The 20,312-nt window shown below is 40.4% G+C and overlaps 1 protein-coding gene across 1 annotated transcript; it reads left to right on the forward strand.

The window, feature by feature from the left end:
* The first annotated feature begins 1,116 nt into the window (after positions 1 to 1,116).
* LOC120538051 (signal-regulatory protein gamma-like) lies at positions 1,117 to 19,881 on the forward strand. Its single transcript, XM_039767454.1, has 7 exons — positions 1,117 to 1,214; positions 7,198 to 7,536; positions 7,987 to 8,274; positions 15,261 to 15,557; positions 16,906 to 17,187; positions 17,853 to 18,179; positions 19,374 to 19,881. The coding sequence occupies exons 1-7, from the start codon at positions 1,151 to 1,153 to the stop codon at positions 19,463 to 19,465; spliced, it is 1,689 nt and encodes a 562-aa protein (XP_039623388.1). The 5' UTR covers positions 1,117 to 1,150; the 3' UTR covers positions 19,466 to 19,881.
* Positions 19,882 to 20,312: the final 431 nt, after the last annotated feature.

Genomic DNA, 20,312 nt, shown 5'->3' on the forward strand with positions numbered 1-20,312 from the left:
AATTTCATCTGTCCAAGTCTGTATGCTATCCAAGTCCTTCTGTGATGATTTAACGGATTCCAAATTATCTGCTAATTCACCTATCTTGGTATCATCTGCAAACTCAAACAGCTTGTTACTTATATTCTTATCTAAATCATGTATATATATTGAAAATAGCAGCGGCCCCAGCACTGACCCCTGTGGAGCACATGGTGAACCAGTGAACCAGAAATGACCCTTGTAATTCTAAAAAGTCCTCTCCCTAAAATATCCACGGTGGCTGTTACTGTTGTGGCATCCTGAAAACCCAAACTTCTTTTTACCCCCATAATGGCTCTTTTAAACCTTTCCCAGCTTCCTCTCCAGGCATCTCTGAAAGATTTTTGTAAACACAATGACAAGGGTGGCCCATCAAGACTACAGGTCCCATGATGCACTGGGAGCCGACTGAAAAAGCACTACCACCTTCCATGTTGGGAGATAAGCTGTTCCTGTTGCCCTGACTGGGATAGGAATTATCAGCCATCATCGGCTTCTCCCATTGCACAGTCGATCCATTATGTTCTCCCGGCCAGGTAAGGCAGCACTCTCTATCCCAGTCAGGAGACTGGTCCCTCCGTATCGAAGTTATTCATATTGATTAGTACATGCAACTGGTGAAAACAGAAAAATGACCTCATAAACCTACAAACCTTCTTGAGACCCTGGGGCTCGAATTTGGTGATTTTAGAAAGTGGAAAGATGGAAAATTACTTATAAACATAAGAAGGGGTGACATTGGCCTACAACAATCAAATACTTACAAAGAATTCCTATTAATTCAGTGTTCTCATACTGAAATGCAATGCCCAGAAGCCAATGAGAAGATAAATCAAACGTTAGGTGAACTCGTCAAAACCGTTGCCAGTAAGCCAAGGGTGATTATTTTTAGATTGTCATGTATTAGACCTCCGCAGCTGGAGATCAGCGGTACTTCATAAAGAGCATGATGTGACTCCCTAATGTACACACTAGCTTTTTTAACCATTGCTGTATTGCACAAGACATTTTTTCTATTTGTGGTGTTGACTTCCTCTTTCTAACTTTGAAATACTGCATTTTCACTTGTGGTCCCAAGCATTCAGATATTTTCTTTACATTTCTTTATTGTCCCTTCACTTGACCAGCTATGCAGACCCTCAGCATTGTGTTGACCTGCCTCATCTACCTGCCAGTTGGCCGTGTCTGTCAAGGTACCGTAAGTGAAAAACATCTGAGCGGTAACCGGTTGGTGTGGGATGGGAATGTGGGGGTGAGAGAAGGTGACAAAGAGAGCCGACTGTGACTGTGTGCCTGGACGTGGCATCTTGTCACCTCAGTGAAATCATCCATCATTCTGCTTTACTGGGACTTGTTACGGCCAACTCTGAATCCACTTGGAGCAGATGACTTAATCGAGTCGTGTTACCTGCCAGCTGTGATTAAGTCACCTGGGTTTATGGGTGAGGGCAAGTTAAAAAATATGCTGGTTTGTGGTAGAGAGGGGAGAAGGACTTGAGTTTAACAAGGTGAGTTATGGACGGTTAGGGTTGGATGGTCTGGCGTTGGCTGTTTTTGTGGTTGTTAAAAGAAAATGTAATTATTTTTAAGGTAGACATCCTAGTGGCAATTTGTTGTTGAACTATAGGTGCCGGTCATAAAATTAGAATATCATGACAAAGTTGATTTATTTCAGTAATTTCATTCAAAAAGAAAAACTTGTATATTAGATTCATTCATTACACACAGACTGATGTATTTCAAATGTTTATTTCTTTTAATTTTGATGATTATAACTGACAACTAATGAAAGTCCCAAATTCAGTATCTCGGAAAATTAGAATATTGTGAAAAGGTTCAATATTGAAGACATCTGGTGCCACACTCTAATCAGCTAATTAACTCAAAACACCTGCAAAAGCCTTTAAATGGTCTCTCAGTCGAGTTCTGCAGGCTACACAATCATGGGGAAGACTGCTGACTTGACAGTTGTCCAAAAGACGACCATTGACACCCTGCACAAGGAGGGCAAGACACAAAAGGTCATTGCTAAAGAGGCTGGCTGTTCACAGAGCTCTGTGTCCAAGAACATTAATAGAGAGGCGAAGGGAAGGACAAGATGGGGTAGAAAAAAGTGGACAAGCAATAGGGATAACCGCTAGTACCCTGGAGAGGATTGTGAAACAAAACCCATTGAAAACTGTGGGGGAGATTTACAAAGAGTGGACTGCAGCTGGAGTCAGTGCTTCAAGAACCACCACACACAGACGTATGCAAGACATGGGTTTCAGCTGTCGCATTCCTTGTGTCAAGCCACTCTTGAACAAGAGACAGGGTCAGAAGCGTCTCACCTGGGCTAAAGACAAAAAGGACTGGACTGCTGCTGAGTGGTCCAAAGTTATGTTCTCAAATGAAAATAAATTTTGCATTTCCTTTGGAAATCAAGGTCCTAGAGCCTGGAGGAAGAGAATAGAGGCACAGAATCCATGTTGCTTGAGGTCCAGTGTAAAGTTTCCACAGTCAGTGATGGTTTGGGGTGCCATGTCATCTGCTGATGTTGGTCCATTGTGTTTTCTGAGGTCCAAGGTCAACGCAGCCGTCTACCAGGAAGTTTTAGAGCACTTCATGCTTCCTGCTGCTGACGAACTTCATGGAGATGCAGATTTCATTTCCCAACAGGACCTGGCACCTGCACACCATGCCAAGGCTACCAGTACCTGGTTTAAGGACCATGGTATCCCTGTTCTTGATTGGCCAGCAAACTCGCCTGACCTTAACTCCATAGAAAATTTTTGAGGTATTGTGAAGAGGAAGATGCAATACACCAGACCCAACAATTCAGAAGAGCTGAAGGCCACTATCAGAGCAACATGGGCTCTCATAACACCTGAGCAGTGCCACAGACTGATCAACTCCATGCCAAGCCGCATTGCTGCAGTAATCCAGGCCAAAGGAGCCCCAACTAAATATTGAGTGCTGTACATGCTCAGACTTTTCATGTTCAAACCAGTTGGCCAACATTTCTAAAAATCCTTTTTTTTGCATTGGTCTTAATTGATATTCTAATTTTCCGAGATTCTGAATTTGGGACTTTCATTAGTTGTCAGTTATAATCATCAAAATTAAAAGAAATACACATTTGAAATACATCAGTCTGTGTGTAATGAATGAATCTAATATACAAGTTTCACGTTTTGAATGGAATTACTGAAATAAATCAACTTTTTCATGATATTCTAATTTTATGACCGGCACCTGTATTTGAATTGCAGAGTGTGTCTGGCCGTGGAGATTCAGTGGAGCTCGATAGCCAAGTTTGGGTTGTCCTCCTACCTTAGTTCTCTTTTGGTGTGTAACTGCCTCCATTTTCTGCATTTTTTCAAATAAATGGAGTCTGATTTATTTTTTAGATGCTTTAGTTTCCATAGGTATGAAAAATCCAAAAGAGATCTCCTTCATATCTTTTTGGTTTCTCCTCAGCAACAATGAAGTCAGAAAGAAATAAAATGGAGACCTTGGCTTTTCTCTCCTGCTATTTTGAGGTTGCAAATCACAAATTTGATCACATTTTTGATATTTGATTCTTTTCTGGTTATAATCACCAAGGCCGTCTTAAGAGCATCACAGGTGAAGTAGAGCACTTGGGCACCTGGTTGGAGAGCAAAACAGAAATTTACAATAGCATCAGAAAAAACGTGGGCCCCTATGCTCGTGGGGCCCCCAGGCAACTACCAACTGCGCCCATGCGTTAAGAAGGTCCTGATCCTCACCCTCTAAGGGACACTTCAAGAAGGTCAAAAATGAAAAACTTCTATCATAAGCAGGTGGGGTATCTTTTAGACAGTTTCAGGGTCAGGGATTATGAATAGGATGTGATTTGGATTTTTGATCCTTCACTAGCCCTCTGTGAACCTCGATCAGAAAAATGTCCAATTTCTATTACAAAATAAAATATTTGACTTTAAAAATTGAAATTGAACACACATTTTAATATTTTAATATCTGACACAACTATTTGTGTTATTTACATTCTCTCATAGGAATGAACAATTAAAAAATTGACCTCCTTCATATTTTCTTGGTTTCTCTTCAACAACAATGAGATCAGAAAGAATGAAAATGGAGACCTTGTCTTTCATCTCATGCTTCTCATATAAATATATATATATATATATATATATATATATATATATATATATGCATACACTAAGGGGTTTGCTCCCTGATCAATTCGTTCATAAACCCTCCCTTGCATGTGCCACACGCCAGCCACTTCTCATCTCTGCCACTCGCGGTTGCTCCTCCAAAACCCCCTCTTAAACGGTGATACAATGGGAAACAAATACAGTTTTTTTTACCCCCTCTTTGCTCGATCAGCTGCTGGTTTGCTGCTGGTGCCATGCCGTGCCGTGTGATCTGCAATCGTGCTATGCTTCAAACATTTAAAAGCCTGTACAGCAGCTGTCCTACTCTTTGTCTTTTATTTCCAGCCCCGGGCCTAGTTAAATGTCTTACAACAAAGTCTCGTCTCATGGGACATGAGTTCTTGATATTTTTTAGTTTAAAATCTAACAACAGAATAAGAATCTGAAAAAATAACAACATCACATCAAAGTTCAATAAATTCTGAAAAGAATGATGCCAAACATATATATGCAGGTTTTAAAATAAGCCCGTGAAAAAACATCACAAAATCATTGCACAAAATTGTTACACTTAGTCATAGTCAGGATTTTTATATAGAGAGAGTAGATATAGATGTATAAGTTTATATATATATTCCCACAGATGTCTCCTCTTGAGTTTTTGAGTGGAGATCTCAGCAAAGTCACACAAGGGGCTCAAATATTCCAGTAGTGCCTTGACAGTTTATGTTTGCAATTTCAAAGTGTTTGCATTGTGTGCTCAGTAATATACAATAAGATGTGTGGACAGCAGTAATAAAACACTTTACTAGGATTACAAAGCTGCAGTCCTCCTTCTGAATAACACAATTAGTTGTGCCCATTTATATTGCTGCGCTCCATTTAGGTGAGACTCACTCTAGTTTCATGTTCACTTAGGCAGTGCAGCCAACACCATTTTTAGCTCACTGAGTCCCACAAGTGGTGTGATTTCTGAGTCAGTCATGTAAAGAAGGCTAAAATAAAAAAATTCAAGTTATCCTCTCATCTGAACCGACACGAGTCACGTTCCTGCTATGGCCCCTTTAAAATGTCTTCTCAGCACTTGCAGGCCTTTCACAGGATGGCTACAAATCTCTTTACCCATCAGTAAGCCACGTCCTTCTCTTTTCATATTTGTTCCCTTATTTTGAGCCACGCATCGTGTGTTGTTTCCTTTTAAAGAAGTCTTTTAGAATGCAAATTAAGGAGAATGTTACTAGAGGACAACAAAATGAAAGCAAAATAACAAAAGAAAAAACACATAACACACTGTGGTGTCTGCATCTGTTGAACTCAGATGTGTGTTGATCATAAAACAGTTTGGTATTAATAAGGCCACCTCATTCTCGTGGCCACCTCACACACACCCAGGGACCTGAAGTCACTTCTCTTTCAGGTTCTTTTGTGCATTTTTTGATGTTACTGCATCCTCCTAAAATCTTAAGGACACGCAGTTAATTTGACTGATGGCTCTAAACTGGACGTGTACAAGTAGGTGTGTGTGTGTGTAGTTGGTGTGTGTATCTGTGTGCTCTACACTGGACTGGCAGCCCATTAGTTCTTGTCTTGCAACAAATACACTGAGATGCACTCTGACCTTCCATGAACCTGAATTTGTGTACAGAATTTCAGCAAATGGATGAATGCATTGAGAGACAGGCTGGTCATCACAGTGGCGCTGTGGTTAGAGTTGCTGCCTTATGGATTCAGTCCTGGGTTCAAATTTCATAACCAATCTTTTTCTGTGAAGAGTTGCCTGCCAGGAGTTTTCTTTCCTTATTTAAGTTTTGCTCCCACAGTTAATCTGATAAACTGGCCTCATGTCAGTATGTGTATGAGTGGTCCCTGCGATGGACTGACATCCTAAGGTTGGCTCTCACCTTATTCCCAAATGACCTAGATGGGCTCTGCCTCCAGCTAGCCCCCGAAGTGGAATAAAGAGGTCTGACGCCATTATACTAATGATGGTAGGCCCTGTGGATAACACTGAGAGCTGTGTGTGTTCCGGCTCAATGACTACCACAGACTCACTCTGTCTGGACTCCAAATGTAATCTTTACCTGCAGAGGAATTCACAATAGATCTTCAATTAGAAAATTGGACAATCTAGATGAGAACAGGCCATTCAGCCTTTTAATGAGCTTAAAACTCGAAGGAGGAACCAACCCTTCCCGTTCTGTAATGTTATTAGAACATCAGAACAATCGAGATGAGAACAGGCCATTCAACCCAACAAAGCTCGCCAGTCCTGTCCACTTAATTCTTCTAAAATAACATCAAGTCGAGTTTTGAGGGTCCCTAAAGTCCTCCTGTCTAGCACACTACTTGGTCATTTATTCCATGTGTCTGTGGTTCTAACTTCCTATTGTCTGTGTGATTTACCCTTAACAAGTTTCCAACTGTGTCCCCGTGTTCTTGATGAACTCATTTTAAAGAAGTCACCATCTTGATCCACTGGACTAATTCCCTTCAAATTTTAAACACTCCAGTCAGTCAATCATTTGCTTAAATTGTAAAGGCTCAGCTCTTTTTTATCTTTCCTCATAACTCATCCCTGTAGCCCTGGAATCAGCCTAGTCGCTCTTCTCTGGAATTTTTCCAGTCCAAAACTGCACACAGATGAGGCCTCATCTCTGGAAAAATATTCAGCCCTCGGACAAAAGGAAAAAAAAAATAATAATAATACTTAGCACTCAAAGAGTTAAGGAGAGTCCGATTAGGAGGTGCCCGATGACAGTCTACGTGAGAATTCATAGATTATTTTTCTTTTATTTATTTTGAACCATTTTTTTGGTGAGATATACTTTTTCTACTTGATCCCCTGCTTATGTTCTCTCTTTATATGGAAACAGCATTAAAATAATTCTTACTCATTTATTTTTATAACTGCTTGTTAATGACCTGCACATTTTTTTGTGTGTAATTCCTCACTTTGACACGTCTCAGTAGATTTTCTACCCACAAACTCTTTTTAAACAACTAAACAGAGGATATCAAATTTCTTTTTCTTTTTCTTTTTTTGATGTTCCAGGTTTCAATGTCTCTCAGCCTCAGGGTCGAGTGGAGGCTCTGGAGAGAAGCAACGTCACTTTAGTGTGCGTCACGTCCAGTGAGACTCCACCGGGACCAACAAGATGGTACAAAGGTGCTGGCAGTGAGCGCACACACTTCTACTCAGGAGCCCCCAAAGGAGGAGATAAGAGTGACCCTCGAGTGACCTGGACAATGGAGAACATAACAGTCAACTACAGCATCACAATAAGAGACCTCAGAGTCAGCGACACAGGAGAGTATTACTGTGAGAAATACACAAAGGCAGATGAGAACAAACCGTACGCCTCAGGACCGGGGGTCACCCTGACTGTGAGAGGTGGGCAACATTCACAAACTCTTTCATCTTTGTGTGTCTTTTAAAATGTCACACACACCAAAATTCTGTTATTGTTAAAAAGTATCATTTTAAACAGCTGCTTGGATCAGATGAAGGAGCTTTTGCTTTTTTGCTGTTGCTGTCCTTGTAGTGATGTTTCTGTTGGATTATCAGGAGATGGCAGGAATTAGAAAATGATAAAGAGATTTGAGGCTGGCGGTCAAAATTAGAAAAGGAAAAAAAAAAAAAACTGAAATGTGGGGTCTTCACCCATCCCGCTATCTGATTGCTTCATCAGCACAAGTCGAGATTCTTTGGTATAAGAGGCCATAAAAGAGAGCTGGAAAGTCAGTGGCCGTCTTCTTTCCTTCTTTAATTTGTTTCTATTTGAAAGGCACGACTCAAACCAGTTGCTCTTATCACAAGTCACTTTCTCATCTTCCTCCACAGGAGTGCCCATCATCACCGGCCCAGCCAGCAGGGTCAAGGTGGGAAACGATCTCGAATTAACATGTGAGGTCAACGGGGCCAGCGACATCACAGTCAAGTGGTTCAAAGATGAGCAGGAAGTGACCCCTGAGCTCAGAGATAAATCAGGGGGCAGAAAATCAAGCAGAAGTGTCATCAGACTGACTCCAAAGACACAGGACATCAAGTCCGTCGTCAGGTGTCAGGAGTCGGGACTCTCCGCTCAGAACCCTCTGGAGGACAAATTTCACTTGAAGGACACCATTGCAGGTAAGAAGACCATTAAAGATGGAGTCACAACCCTCTGTTCACTGACGTCACTCCTTCAATGAACCATAAAGCAACAGAATCACGTAGCTCACCATTTGAATTGTGTGTTTTAAGAACACTGAAGGACACGGACACAAGTTTCTAAGCAAGTGCCGGCACTCATTTACCAGAGTTTTCATGGAGCGACAGCCAATGAATGATTAAAACACAGATAGAGTGCCCTTAAAAGATATCCACACCCTGGGAAGTTTTCATATTTTATTGTTATAAAACACTGAATCACAGAGGATTCAATTTAATTTGACATGTTTTGGGCACCAATCAACAGAAAAAAGACTTCTTAATGTTAAAGTTAATCCAGATTTCTACAAATAAATGACAAATATAAAACACAGGATCATTGATTACATAAGTATTCACCCGCCAGTGTGCAGTAGCCATGACAGCCCTGAGTCTGTGTACACAGGTCCTTCTCCCTATAAGATTTAAACATCTGGGGTCTCATAAATAAAAGGTGCGTATGCACAGAAATGTTGCAGAAGAACGCTTCCACGTTACAATCGCGATGTATAAAACCTGCACTTGGCGTAAAGCCACGCACTTTTCCACGGTACCTCATATCCTGTCATACACAAGTTCTCCACTCGGTTTTGCAGACTGGCTGCTCCAAGTGTCAAAGCAGCGCTACTCTTCCTGTGTGGTTACTCTTTATTTCTTAGATCCACATTCCTGCTGAGGCTTTATAAATACACTGAAACTAACTGCATATTGTTTATTAGTGTAATGCATCTGATTGTAATTAACTTGTAACAATATAATGGTCCAGGTAATAGTCAGCGTATTCCAAATGCCATAACTGCTTTAGCGTTGTTACTCTCACTGCATCTTGTGACAGATAGGGGGCTGTGTCGCTCCTTTGAACCCCTGTCTAATACACCAGACACCCAAAAAAAGTCCAAATGTTGACTTTATTTATTATCACTACTGTACAAAGCACCCTCTCCTCTACAATACTCATTAATTCACCAATCACAATCAATAATAAACAATCCACCACTCCCAGACGCGTTGCCCTCCTACCACCCAGCTCAGCTCGCCGTCTGGGAGCTGCCACAGTCCTTTTTTATTCCCTGACCCGGAATTGCTCCAAATCCCCAGTCCATGTGATTCTTTATCACTTCCATGTCAGATACAAGGTCCTTATCTTCACCCCAGAAGCACGTCATTCCCCTTGTCCATGTGACTCGGACGTACTTCCAGGGCGTAAGGCATATACCCTTTGTTCCTCCCTGCAGCGTCTCCTAGTGGTCTCCATGGTATCCAGTAGGGCTGTGTATAAAAACTCCAATGTCCATGATGCCCTGCTGGTATTCGGGGATCTCCATACTGCAGGGAGGGCTTCACCTGGCAGCTTGTGGGTATTGGCTGGGATGAACAGCCGGCCATACACCACAACCTTTTTTTTCTTCTTTGAGCTGCTCCCGTTAAGGGTTGCCAAAGCAGATCATCTTTTTCCATATTACTCTCACTTTACCACTCGGAGTATTTATATCACTGTATCTGAGTGTGAATCACAGCAGCAGCTTATCGGAAAGAGAATTATCGGTTTACAGCATCAAGTACACGCCTGCCGTTCAGCCACGGCAAAACGTTTCAAAGCCTTTCCTGCACAGACCTTGCGGTTCAGAAACAGTTTCATCCCAAGAACGTTAAACAATCATTCAGTCCATCAAGTGCTCCTTGTAGAACTGTTTGTACTTATTAATACAATCACCTCACTGTAAACTTGCAATACATTTATAATATTGCACAACCTGTGCCACTTTACAAAGTGCGTATTTAAATATGATGACGATATCATTTTTAAGATGAAATGCAGCAAAATTTGTTGATTATATTATACAGATAAAACTTTAACTTCATTTAAATAATCTGTATTTTTAATTATTAAACATGTGAGGACACCGTTCCGCAGCGCTAGCAAGTTCACAGGTTTATCCTACCTTGTGCTGTATTCTTACTGGGGCTGATGCGACACTGGAAGGATAGATGGATAGAATAATTAAACATGCACTACAAAGATATTTCAATGTTCCTTAAAAGTTTTGAAGAATCGTCGTTGTAACCTTACAGATGACTTAACGTCTATTACAGAGCTGATTGTGTGGCGATTGGGTATTTGGAGAAAGAAAAGATAGCACAGGAATTGGAGGTTAGTACGTTTGAAAGAGACGGTACTGCTACAATAATTTCATCGAAGGTCGCGCACAATCACTGCGCCACCGTGTTCCCATGTTTATTAACATGCTTTAACTCCTAGCATCATGAAAAAGATATCACGTATACATCTCCGTATTTTAATTATTCAGAGAGCTGTAATATCACGAATGTAATGGATTCTGTGTCCTGTCGGAGAAAGAGAAAGAATGGAAGCATGTAGTGATTCACACACACAGAGCACAAGATCAAATACAAAAGAAAGCATTTAACGTGTTACTTTAATTACGATGTGATTTGAGAAACTGGTTAATTAAACGATTTTAAAATGCAGTTTATGATGTTCTACTTTAATGAAAAAAATAAACTACGCAATTAAAGTGGAAATTTCAAGATTGAAGTTGACATTTCGTGCTTTTTTTCCTACTGTGTGCCTTTTTTTTCTCTGTTCCCTAATAAGCTTTCAAATGACACTCAGACGGTGGGCTACAACTCGCCTTTTCACGGCGACTTTGATATCCGACAACTTCTTTTTTATTTCGAGCACTGTGTGACTTTGTGAACTTGAGCTCTCGAGTTTCTCCGACACGCTATGTCAGTCGATCAGCTTCCGTTTGTTGCTTATACCACTGTTTAAACCAACAAATAGTACGTTTTTCTTTGCCTCCACTTCGTATTCACTGAAATTCTTCCATTTTCCCTCTTGCTTTTCCCATTGTCTTTTCACAGAAGGCTGAGATTTAGGGCTATTTATATTGATTTGCATATTTAAAGAGGCGTAATTCTGGGAGGACGGCAGGTGCGTGCACGTGTGTTACTTTTCACGCTGACTGGGATTTATGGAGCGGAAGAACATGTAAGTTGGAGTACGCACAGATTCCTGCATCTGGATTTTTCTGTGCGTAAGCACATTTCAGCTTTTGTGCTTACGCCATGTTATAGTGGGAATTCTACGCAAGGCGTTATGCATGAGGCCCCTGAACTCTGCCATTTTTCCCAAGTGTTCCTTACACAACTGCTCAGGCTCTGTCAGGTGTCATGGTGGGTGAGCAGCCTTTTTCAGGTCCAGCCACAAAGTCTCAGTTGGATTGAGATCTGTTGCCGTATTTATCAAGCATGTCAGAGTGTAGGAAAAGGGTCCTAACTGGCTCAAAAATCTCAAGGTCATACACAGTTGCCCCCTTACATAAATGAAATATATAGCAATAGCAAGATGGAAGTACTCCCAGATCAAATGGAAGCCCCACCAAGTAGAGATCATAGATCCCTGCGGCATCCCAAGGGACTGCAGTTCCCAGCATGTTTTGCAGATGCCTTAGAGATGCTGCCACCTATCATATCAGGAGAGCATTTAGCCCCAACAGGTCATCTCCCCCTGTCCTTTCATCTCACTGGCCTCCTGGCTGGGTGTTATTCCTTAGTACAGTCCAGCTGGGATGCCAGCATACCCACTTCCATATTGGCATCTCATGCCTATTTCCTGGCTGATGCAGGATGATCATCACCTTCCTTATCCTGCTTCTGAAGGGCTGGCCTCCTGTCCAGGTAAGAAACCTGACCCCATCCTGGCCTGAGATTGCCATCCATGTGTTTCTAATTCACCACAATGGGAAAAATGTGGGTGACAACTCCAAAAAGGTTAAGAAACACTGTCTTACAGAGTCTTGTGCTTGATATATTAAATATATGAAGAAATATATTTTTATATTTTGGAAAGTATTTTGCAATATACGAAGAAGGCAATCTATCTATCTATCTATCTATCTATCTATCTATCTATCTATCTATCTATCTATCTATCTATCTATCTATCTATCTAATTGACATATTTCACTGTATATTTCAGTATACTGCAAGATATTGTAATACAGTGTTGTGACCATTTATTTTACATGGAAGTGTGATTGAGTGAAATGCGATGGGTGGTTGTTCCAATTTAATACTACTACTACTACTACTACTAATAATAATAATACATTTTATTTATATAGCACCATTCCCATGCTCAAGGCACTTACAGAATATAAGAAAGAACGGCAGGGTATACAGTATATAGCATTGTACAAACCAAATAAATAAATAAAGAAGATTAAGACAAGAAATTCAGAGACAGCCTAACAGACAACAGAATTGATGGTCTCGCACACACACACACACAGGTTACATGAGCATCTTGACAAAGAGGAAAATGAGAGAAGGGTAATGAAGTCAAGTAGAGCTAAAAGCCTTCCTGAACAGATGAGTTTTGAGTTATTTTTTAAAAGAATTCATGGAGTCAGCTGACCTGATTAATTTCGGTAGATCATTCCAGATTTTGGGAGCTATACAGCTTAAGGCCCTGCTCTCACCCATGGAGTGAAGATTAGTGTGGGGCACAACCAGATTGCCAGAGGACCTTAGTGAGCAGACAGGCACATAGTGATGGAGAAGGTCGCTAATGTAGTTTGGCGCGAGGTTATTTAAGACTTTGTAGGTTATTAGTAGGATTTTATATTTGATTCTGTAAGACACAGGGAGCCAGTGAAGATGGAGCAGGATAGGTGTGATGTTCTCGCTGCTGCTGGTTTGAGTAAGGGCTCTTGCAGCAGAGTTTTGAATATGCTGGAGCTGAGATATAAGATTAGAAGGGGCACCTGCCAGCAGCGAGTTACAATAATTGATGCGGGATGTGATGAAAGGATGGACAAGTTTCTAAGCATTAGAAAAGGAGAGGAAGGAGCGAACACGACATATGTTACGGAGGTGAAAGTAACAAAGTTTCCTAATATGATTTAGTACTACTACTACTAATAATAATACATTTTTAAATAGCAACTTTTCCCATTGGTGAATCAAGTGCGATCATAAGAGCAGAAGCTATCATGATTCTAATGTTCCCTGAAAAAGGCCTTTTTCAAACACCTCTGAAAATTACATTTCTTTTCAGTTTCTGGGTAACTAAACTGCATATTCAATTTCCCACAAATTGTGTCCCTACATCAAATTAGGACAGCATCTGATCCTGTTGTGGAGAAGACTTCAGAAAAAACGAGCAGAGTATTCAGAAAGGCGGTCAGAATTTAGAGTTTATTGCAGAGCCATCCCAGTCCATGAAATGAGCCTGGTGGTTTGGAAGTGGTTCTGTTTTATTCCAGTGCTAATCACAACACATCCCCGTTTCGTACATATTTCCCATCAACCACTTTACGTTATTTTCATAATAATAACCTCGTCCTGTACCTGTTTTCATAACAATTACCTCGCCTTGTAAACCTCTTTCCTCTGAAAATCGTCAATCATTAGGAAAGTCCGGAGATGACCATCAGCTGATCATGCTTTACATGCCTTACATTCTCACATTCCTCATCTTGATCTAATACAAACTGGAGACCTTTTAATTGATCAATCCTCATCAATAAGTTGGAAGCAGGATGAGCCACATATGTGAAACCGAACTGTTCAGTTAATACTTGCTTGTTGCACCAGCATCCCTTAAGACTGAAATCATAGGCAGCAGTCCTGGAAAGCGGAGCACACAGCTTCACTGATAAGGGCTGAGCTGCTGGAGCTGAAAACAGGCAGGTGGTCTTGAGCAGGCAAGCACAGGGTTAAAGCCTTTATTAATTAACTCTTAAATTTGTATATTGCTCAGTGCCAGCTGATATAATATGTTTTGCTTTACCTTGAGTAATTACGATATTGATTGATGAGGAAGCAGTGACATATGAACTTCAATGCTATCTAGAACATATGTATACATGTCAATGTGCCAGCCTGCACTCACAGGCAGCGACGTTGTTAACCCCATATTGTCTGACTTACCAGCACAGGGCAGATGAATGCAGGCGTCTATTTTGATAATCAACTCTTAAACTTCTGTATAGCTCAAACTAGCTAGCACAATGTAGCTTGCTTTAAACTTGATCATCTAGAATATTTATAAGCCTTAATATATAAAATTAAATGCACTTTAAAAATGTTTATATGTTTAAAATGTTTATGCAATAGTTTGCAATATTACTTTCGTTTCTTTAAGTTTAAGGGCCTTGAAGGTTTGCAGAAACCTGTTTAGACTTTGGTGAGTCAAAAGGCCCAGTGGAGCCGCCATTTTTAGAGTTCCTTCAAAAAACTCAGGCCCCCTTGGTTCATAGAGAACAAGGCAAGTAAAAAACAAGCAGGCCACATTAAAAATAAAAACAGCTGCCTATAAAATAATAGTGCCTGTCTAGGCCACTTAAAACAGATGTCAAGTATCTCCTTTCATAGTCAATAGTTTTAGAACCAGTAACAAGGCATACTGATCCTTGATCAGAATCTCAACAATCCCAGTAGTTCGCCTCGCCTCATGGCTGAGTGTTAATTGAGCCTGAAGTCTTTGAGAGGGTTTGGGGTGATGACTCTCTGATGAGAGGAAGAAGACAAGGTAATGTCAGAGAAAGAGACAGAAAAGGAGTGTTTAGTGACACATTAGAGTTGAGCAAATGGGAAAGCCTCCCTGTCCGAGAGCAGCTCTGCAGAACCTCTGCTTTCTGATGACCTTGTCAAGAATGTGTTTTATTTTATTTTATAAGTAAACAAAAACAAAACTTAAAATTTGCAATGGGCAGTCAGAACATCTCCTTAACAATTAGTAGATCGATGCATAATGTTATATCATATAATCCCATTAAAAACACAACATACGGTGTAAATAAAGTTGATGAGCATGTAAAGTAGGCTTCCTGAAATGACAGCAGCCATTTATCTGAGTGCCCGTATCCACACATATCTCATTTTATATTTGATTGCAGTTTTACCTGGAGTGCCAGTCATTGAAAACCCAAAGCTGGTGCTGGACGACTCAGTAAACATGATGTGCAAACTCAGCGGCATCTACCCCAAAGATATAAAGGTGACCTGGACCTGGGGCAAGATGTTTGAAAGCTCCCATTCTCAGCATGCAGAAGAACACGAGGACGGCACCTTCACTGTCACCTCTGTGCTTTCATTCACCGTCAAGGAGGATATGAGGGGCATCCGGCTGACATGCCAAGCGGGATATGAAGGGTTAACACCTGTGAGTGGCACAGTGACACTGGTAGTCAGAGGTAAGGCTGGACACAAAGAGAACAAGTCAGTGTGTTTGTTATTTGTCTACAAAACTCAACCACATTTGAAAGAAAGATCAACATCTTCAGAAAAATGCATTTTCAAAATGTACTTAATTTAAATATTTCATCTTTATCCAGCATCTGTATTGTACTTTTTGAAATTCCAGTAGTCTTCTGGGAATACAAGAATTGTCAGGTTTTTGTGCAGATGTTCTAAAGATGATTTGTGGGAAATATTGAGTTTTTATTATCCCGTCTTTTTAATTCTGTTGTTTATGTATTTTAATATAATTTGGTTGCAGGGGTCCTTTAATGTGATGACTGAACAGGGACAGAGCTTGAGAAAAGGGAAGTTTAATATGACCCCAATGTTCAGGTCCACATCTAAAAGTGCAATGAGAACAGGAAAAGTGCTATAAAAATTAAATGCATTATAAAGTTTATTTATGATAATTAGGGCTGCTGATTAATCACACATAACGAGTACAATTGAATTTTGTTAATGCAATCCATAAGAGTAGAAGCAGGCCGAGGTATCTTATGAAGCCATGAAACCCACCTGAGGAGTCACAAACACCTGCTACATCAATTGTCTCAAACGCTATGGTGCCCTGAAATGGGGGGAACGGGCAGGAAAAAAAGTGTTGCGTGACCGAAATGTACGCAAATCTCCTTCAAAGAAAGTCTGCAATGTGCGCCTTAATCACAAAGTCTGCCGCAGAAGGGGAAATCAACAATAAAATGATTTCTTTATCCTGCACATAAACTGAAGATTACAACAGTTATTTTATCATTCAAAAATGATACATTCTATGACAAAATGCGGTTTAAAGCAATTAAATAAATAACCTTATAAGACACAATTTATAAGCACTTTTTTCAGTCTGTTCTTTGTAATTTAAAAGTATAATCAATATAAATCTCCTCTTTAATTAATAACTTTGTCTTTCTGGGTAATGGCTGCCACTCTAACAGTGCTGATTGTGCACAAAAGCTGAACTAGGATTTTATGTTTCTGTTTTTTAATATTTAATTGTTTGTGTAATTGTTATTGTTTTTGGTATGCGATCTTGCAACAAAGCAATCTTAACTATATTTATTTTTCCTCCCAGATATTAAATCAGCCCCTAGGAAATTAGGGATGGGGGGTGGGGGGAGATAGTTTGATGGTCATTGTTTCTGTTACACAAAACTGGACAAAAAACTTAATAAAATAATTGAACATGCATAGGTGTGAAAGGCACTATATACAGATAGATAGATAGATAGATAGATAGATAGATAGATAGATAGATAGATAGATAGATAGATAGATAGATACTGATGACACTCATTCATCTCACAGCACCACCTTCCATAAAGGGGCCGCAGAAGAGAGTTGAGACTGGACAGACTGTCAGCTTCACTTGTGAGTCACTTGGTGACCAGGACACCAGCATCACATGGCTGAAAGGTGAGACGACTGTGTCTGGAGGGCAAAAGATGAGCTGGAGTGATGGGACCAGAAGTGAACTCAAAGTGACTCTTAATAAGAATGATGTGAAATCCAGAATCTACTGCCAGATCCCGGGATACAGAGGAGGTTCTGTCCCATCAGACGCTCTCAACTTCAGCACCTTCATCTTGGGTAAGAATGTCATGTTTGAGGGATTTACTTCTAAAAGGAATGTTATGTGTTGGAGATTTAGGGACCCTCAAAGTAAAGCAGGTATTCATCCATAATGTGCTTAGTCATCCAGAGTTCTATCATCGGTAATAAACCTAAAGACAGGAAACATCTTGAGCATGTTGGCCTAAAATGACTTCTGTATAAAAGATAATGACTCAGTAAAGGTGTGGCATCTTGTTAATGTCAAGCACCATATTGGCTCAGAGTATAGAAGTGTTGTGAATAGTGAAGTGAAAGAGACCTTCAAGAGTACAAGCAGCAAACATTTTAGACTTTAAGGAAGGGACAATCACTGGCCATGTGTAGAATGACCCTGTTACATTATTTCTATTTATTTATTTATTTATTTTTCTGAAAAATGTATCACTCCTTGTGTGGAGTTCCCTCTACTGAGTTTCTATTATTTAAAATCCTAGAAAGAAGAGAAACTTTAATAAATCAGCTCATTTTAATAGCAGTATTTTAACAACTTTTAATAACTTTTACAGTACATTAAATGACTGCTGATTTAATTGTCTTCTTAAATGATGGCCATATTTAAAGAAACCATAAAATCATCAGTATGGCTTCCTACCAACAACTCAAGACAAACGTAACTAGTGGTTATTGAACTTCTTTTTCAGCGATACCCGAAGTGACAATTCAGAAGACGAGCGCGGAGGACTCACACAGCATTTCCAGTTTCCACTGTGCAATCAGTGGGTTTTACCCTGATGACATTGAGGTGATGTGGCTCCTAGAGGGACAGCCGCTGAACTCCATCCTGTTCAAGAGTATCAAAACTCCGGATGGGACATTTACAGCCTTCAGCTTAGTACATGTCATCGTCACAAATGAAGTAAAGCAGCTCACCTGTGTCGTGACACACATGGGAAACCGCAATGTGGCAGACAGCGTCGAGGTGTCTAAGAGGAGTTCAAGTGATGTGAGCGATGGCGGCTCTGCATCAGGTAATCGGTTTGAGTGCTTCAGAAGACACTTGGAGTGTCGAGTTAGGGAGCAAGTCAAAGGAAAGCTTATCAGAGAATCCGTTCCTCAGTGTTAATAAGTCATTCCATTAAATTAATTTCAACTGCCAGTGAGTTTGCGTTTTGTTGCGATTTGAAAAAAATAATCACTACTTTGTTTTCCAATCCTTGACTCAATTTCAGTGATTCTGTTTAATGTCTAAAATTGAATCTCTGACACTCATAATTAAATGAAACTCTGTGTTCAACTGTTCATGGACAGATCGACTCAGTTGAGAGAGCAAAGAGAAAGGTCCCTTCAGACAGCAGACCCAAGGACTGGCGTTGTGTCGACAGTAAAGTAAGCTAGCTCGGGTTGCTTGACTGTATTTGTATAACGGCGTAAGAAAAGAAGGCAAATACTTAAAATTGTGTCCCTTTGGAAATTACTAGCTGAAATGTTAGTGTCACATCAGTTTTTCAACTTTTTTTGACCAGTGGCCCACATTTACTTTTAGAATCTCTTCATAGACCATTACTGGGTATGCTGGCATCCCAGCAGGGTTGTACCAAGGAATAATACCCAGCTGGGATGCCAGTGTGATGGAAGGACAAGGGGGAGACAACCTGTTAGGGCTTATTACTCCCTCCATATAATAGTTGGCAGCATCCCTGGGACACCTGCAAAGCATGCTGGGAGCTGTTGTCCCATGGATCAGGCTTGTGGGGTGCCACAGGGATCTATGATCCTACCTTGTGAAGCGTCCATTTATTCTGGAAGTACTTCCCACCTGCTACTGCAATATATTACATTTACTTTAAGTAAGGAGACCACGTGTGCGTCTCCCTGAGATTTTTGAGCCTGTTAGGACCCTCTCCCTTTTCCACACAGCAGGGTGGGATGGGCCACTCAACAAGGCAACCAAGCCCACTGTCTGGCATCTCCTAGGAAGCCACTGAGACTCTCATTAACTGCAGGGCACGTTACAAACCGCTCAGCTAATGGATATGCACCCATTTTATTGGCAGTTTTAGCTAAAATGTAACTTTTTTTTTCCTACTGTAAAACAGAATGATTTTAGCAAAGGAAGAAGTGAGTCTAATAAACATAACGTATACTGTTAAATAATGAATTGAATGTTGGATTAAACAAGCTGATGTTTCCCTTTGATCGACTAAGCTCTTTGTGTCTTTCAGTTGCCGTTTTGTGGACTCTGAAGGTCTTCCAGATTTGCCTCTTCATCCTGATTACAGGTTTGCTCTTCAGCATCTGGAAGAAAACAGAATGAGACGTAGTTAGAGTTACTGACAGCAAAATCTTTCAAATCTGTAAAGTAACCAAGTTCATAATTTAAAAGAAATCATGCAGCCTACGTTGTTATATATTATTTTAAAGTTGTTTAAAGATTTTCGTAGCTGGGCAGGTGTGAAATGAAAAGGCTTGGAGATTCAATTTTGTTTTCAGGTAGATGTCGACTTGTGCAGAAGAAATCATGATAAAGTGTCACAATTTATGTCGTATTACTGTGATGGTCTTGGTTGGCTCCACGGTCCCTGGCGACTTCAACTCGGAACTGTTAAGAATGACACTGAGGATGAGCTGAGCAAATGAAGACCCACACAGTCAGCTAATGGGGGTGTAAAGAGCTTCAATGCTTTGATTAAAACAATCAAAAACAATAAAGTGTCCACAGAGCGGTGCTCCTATTCAATAAACACATAAATAAACTATAAGGCTGGGTCTGTCTGTAAGTTAAAAATTCATAAATAACTCAAGAATCAAACCAGAATGGAGTCATCACATCCTTTCTCTTGTCCATCCTGAACCTCGTGTGTCTTTCACTCCCCTGTCTCTCTCAAAGGGTCTTTAACAGCATTGGATCCCTCAACTTGTTACAGTTTTTCTTATCCTTCCTATAACAGTTACCAAACAAATCAATAAAGAACAAAGGGTAAAATTTAATAAGAAAAGAAAGTGGGACAAAAGCAATAAATTTAATTAAACAAAATACTACAGCACCCTCCATAACGTTTATGGGACAAAGACACATTTGCTCCTCGATTTCCCCCTCTGCTCCACAGCTCCTACATTTTTGGGGACCTGAAGTTTGAACTCTTATGTCAAAGAAGTCATTT

This window comes from Polypterus senegalus, chromosome 10 (genome assembly GCF_016835505.1).
Source record: "Polypterus senegalus isolate Bchr_013 chromosome 10, ASM1683550v1, whole genome shotgun sequence".
NCBI classification, from domain to species: Eukaryota; Metazoa; Chordata; class Cladistia; order Polypteriformes; family Polypteridae; genus Polypterus; species Polypterus senegalus.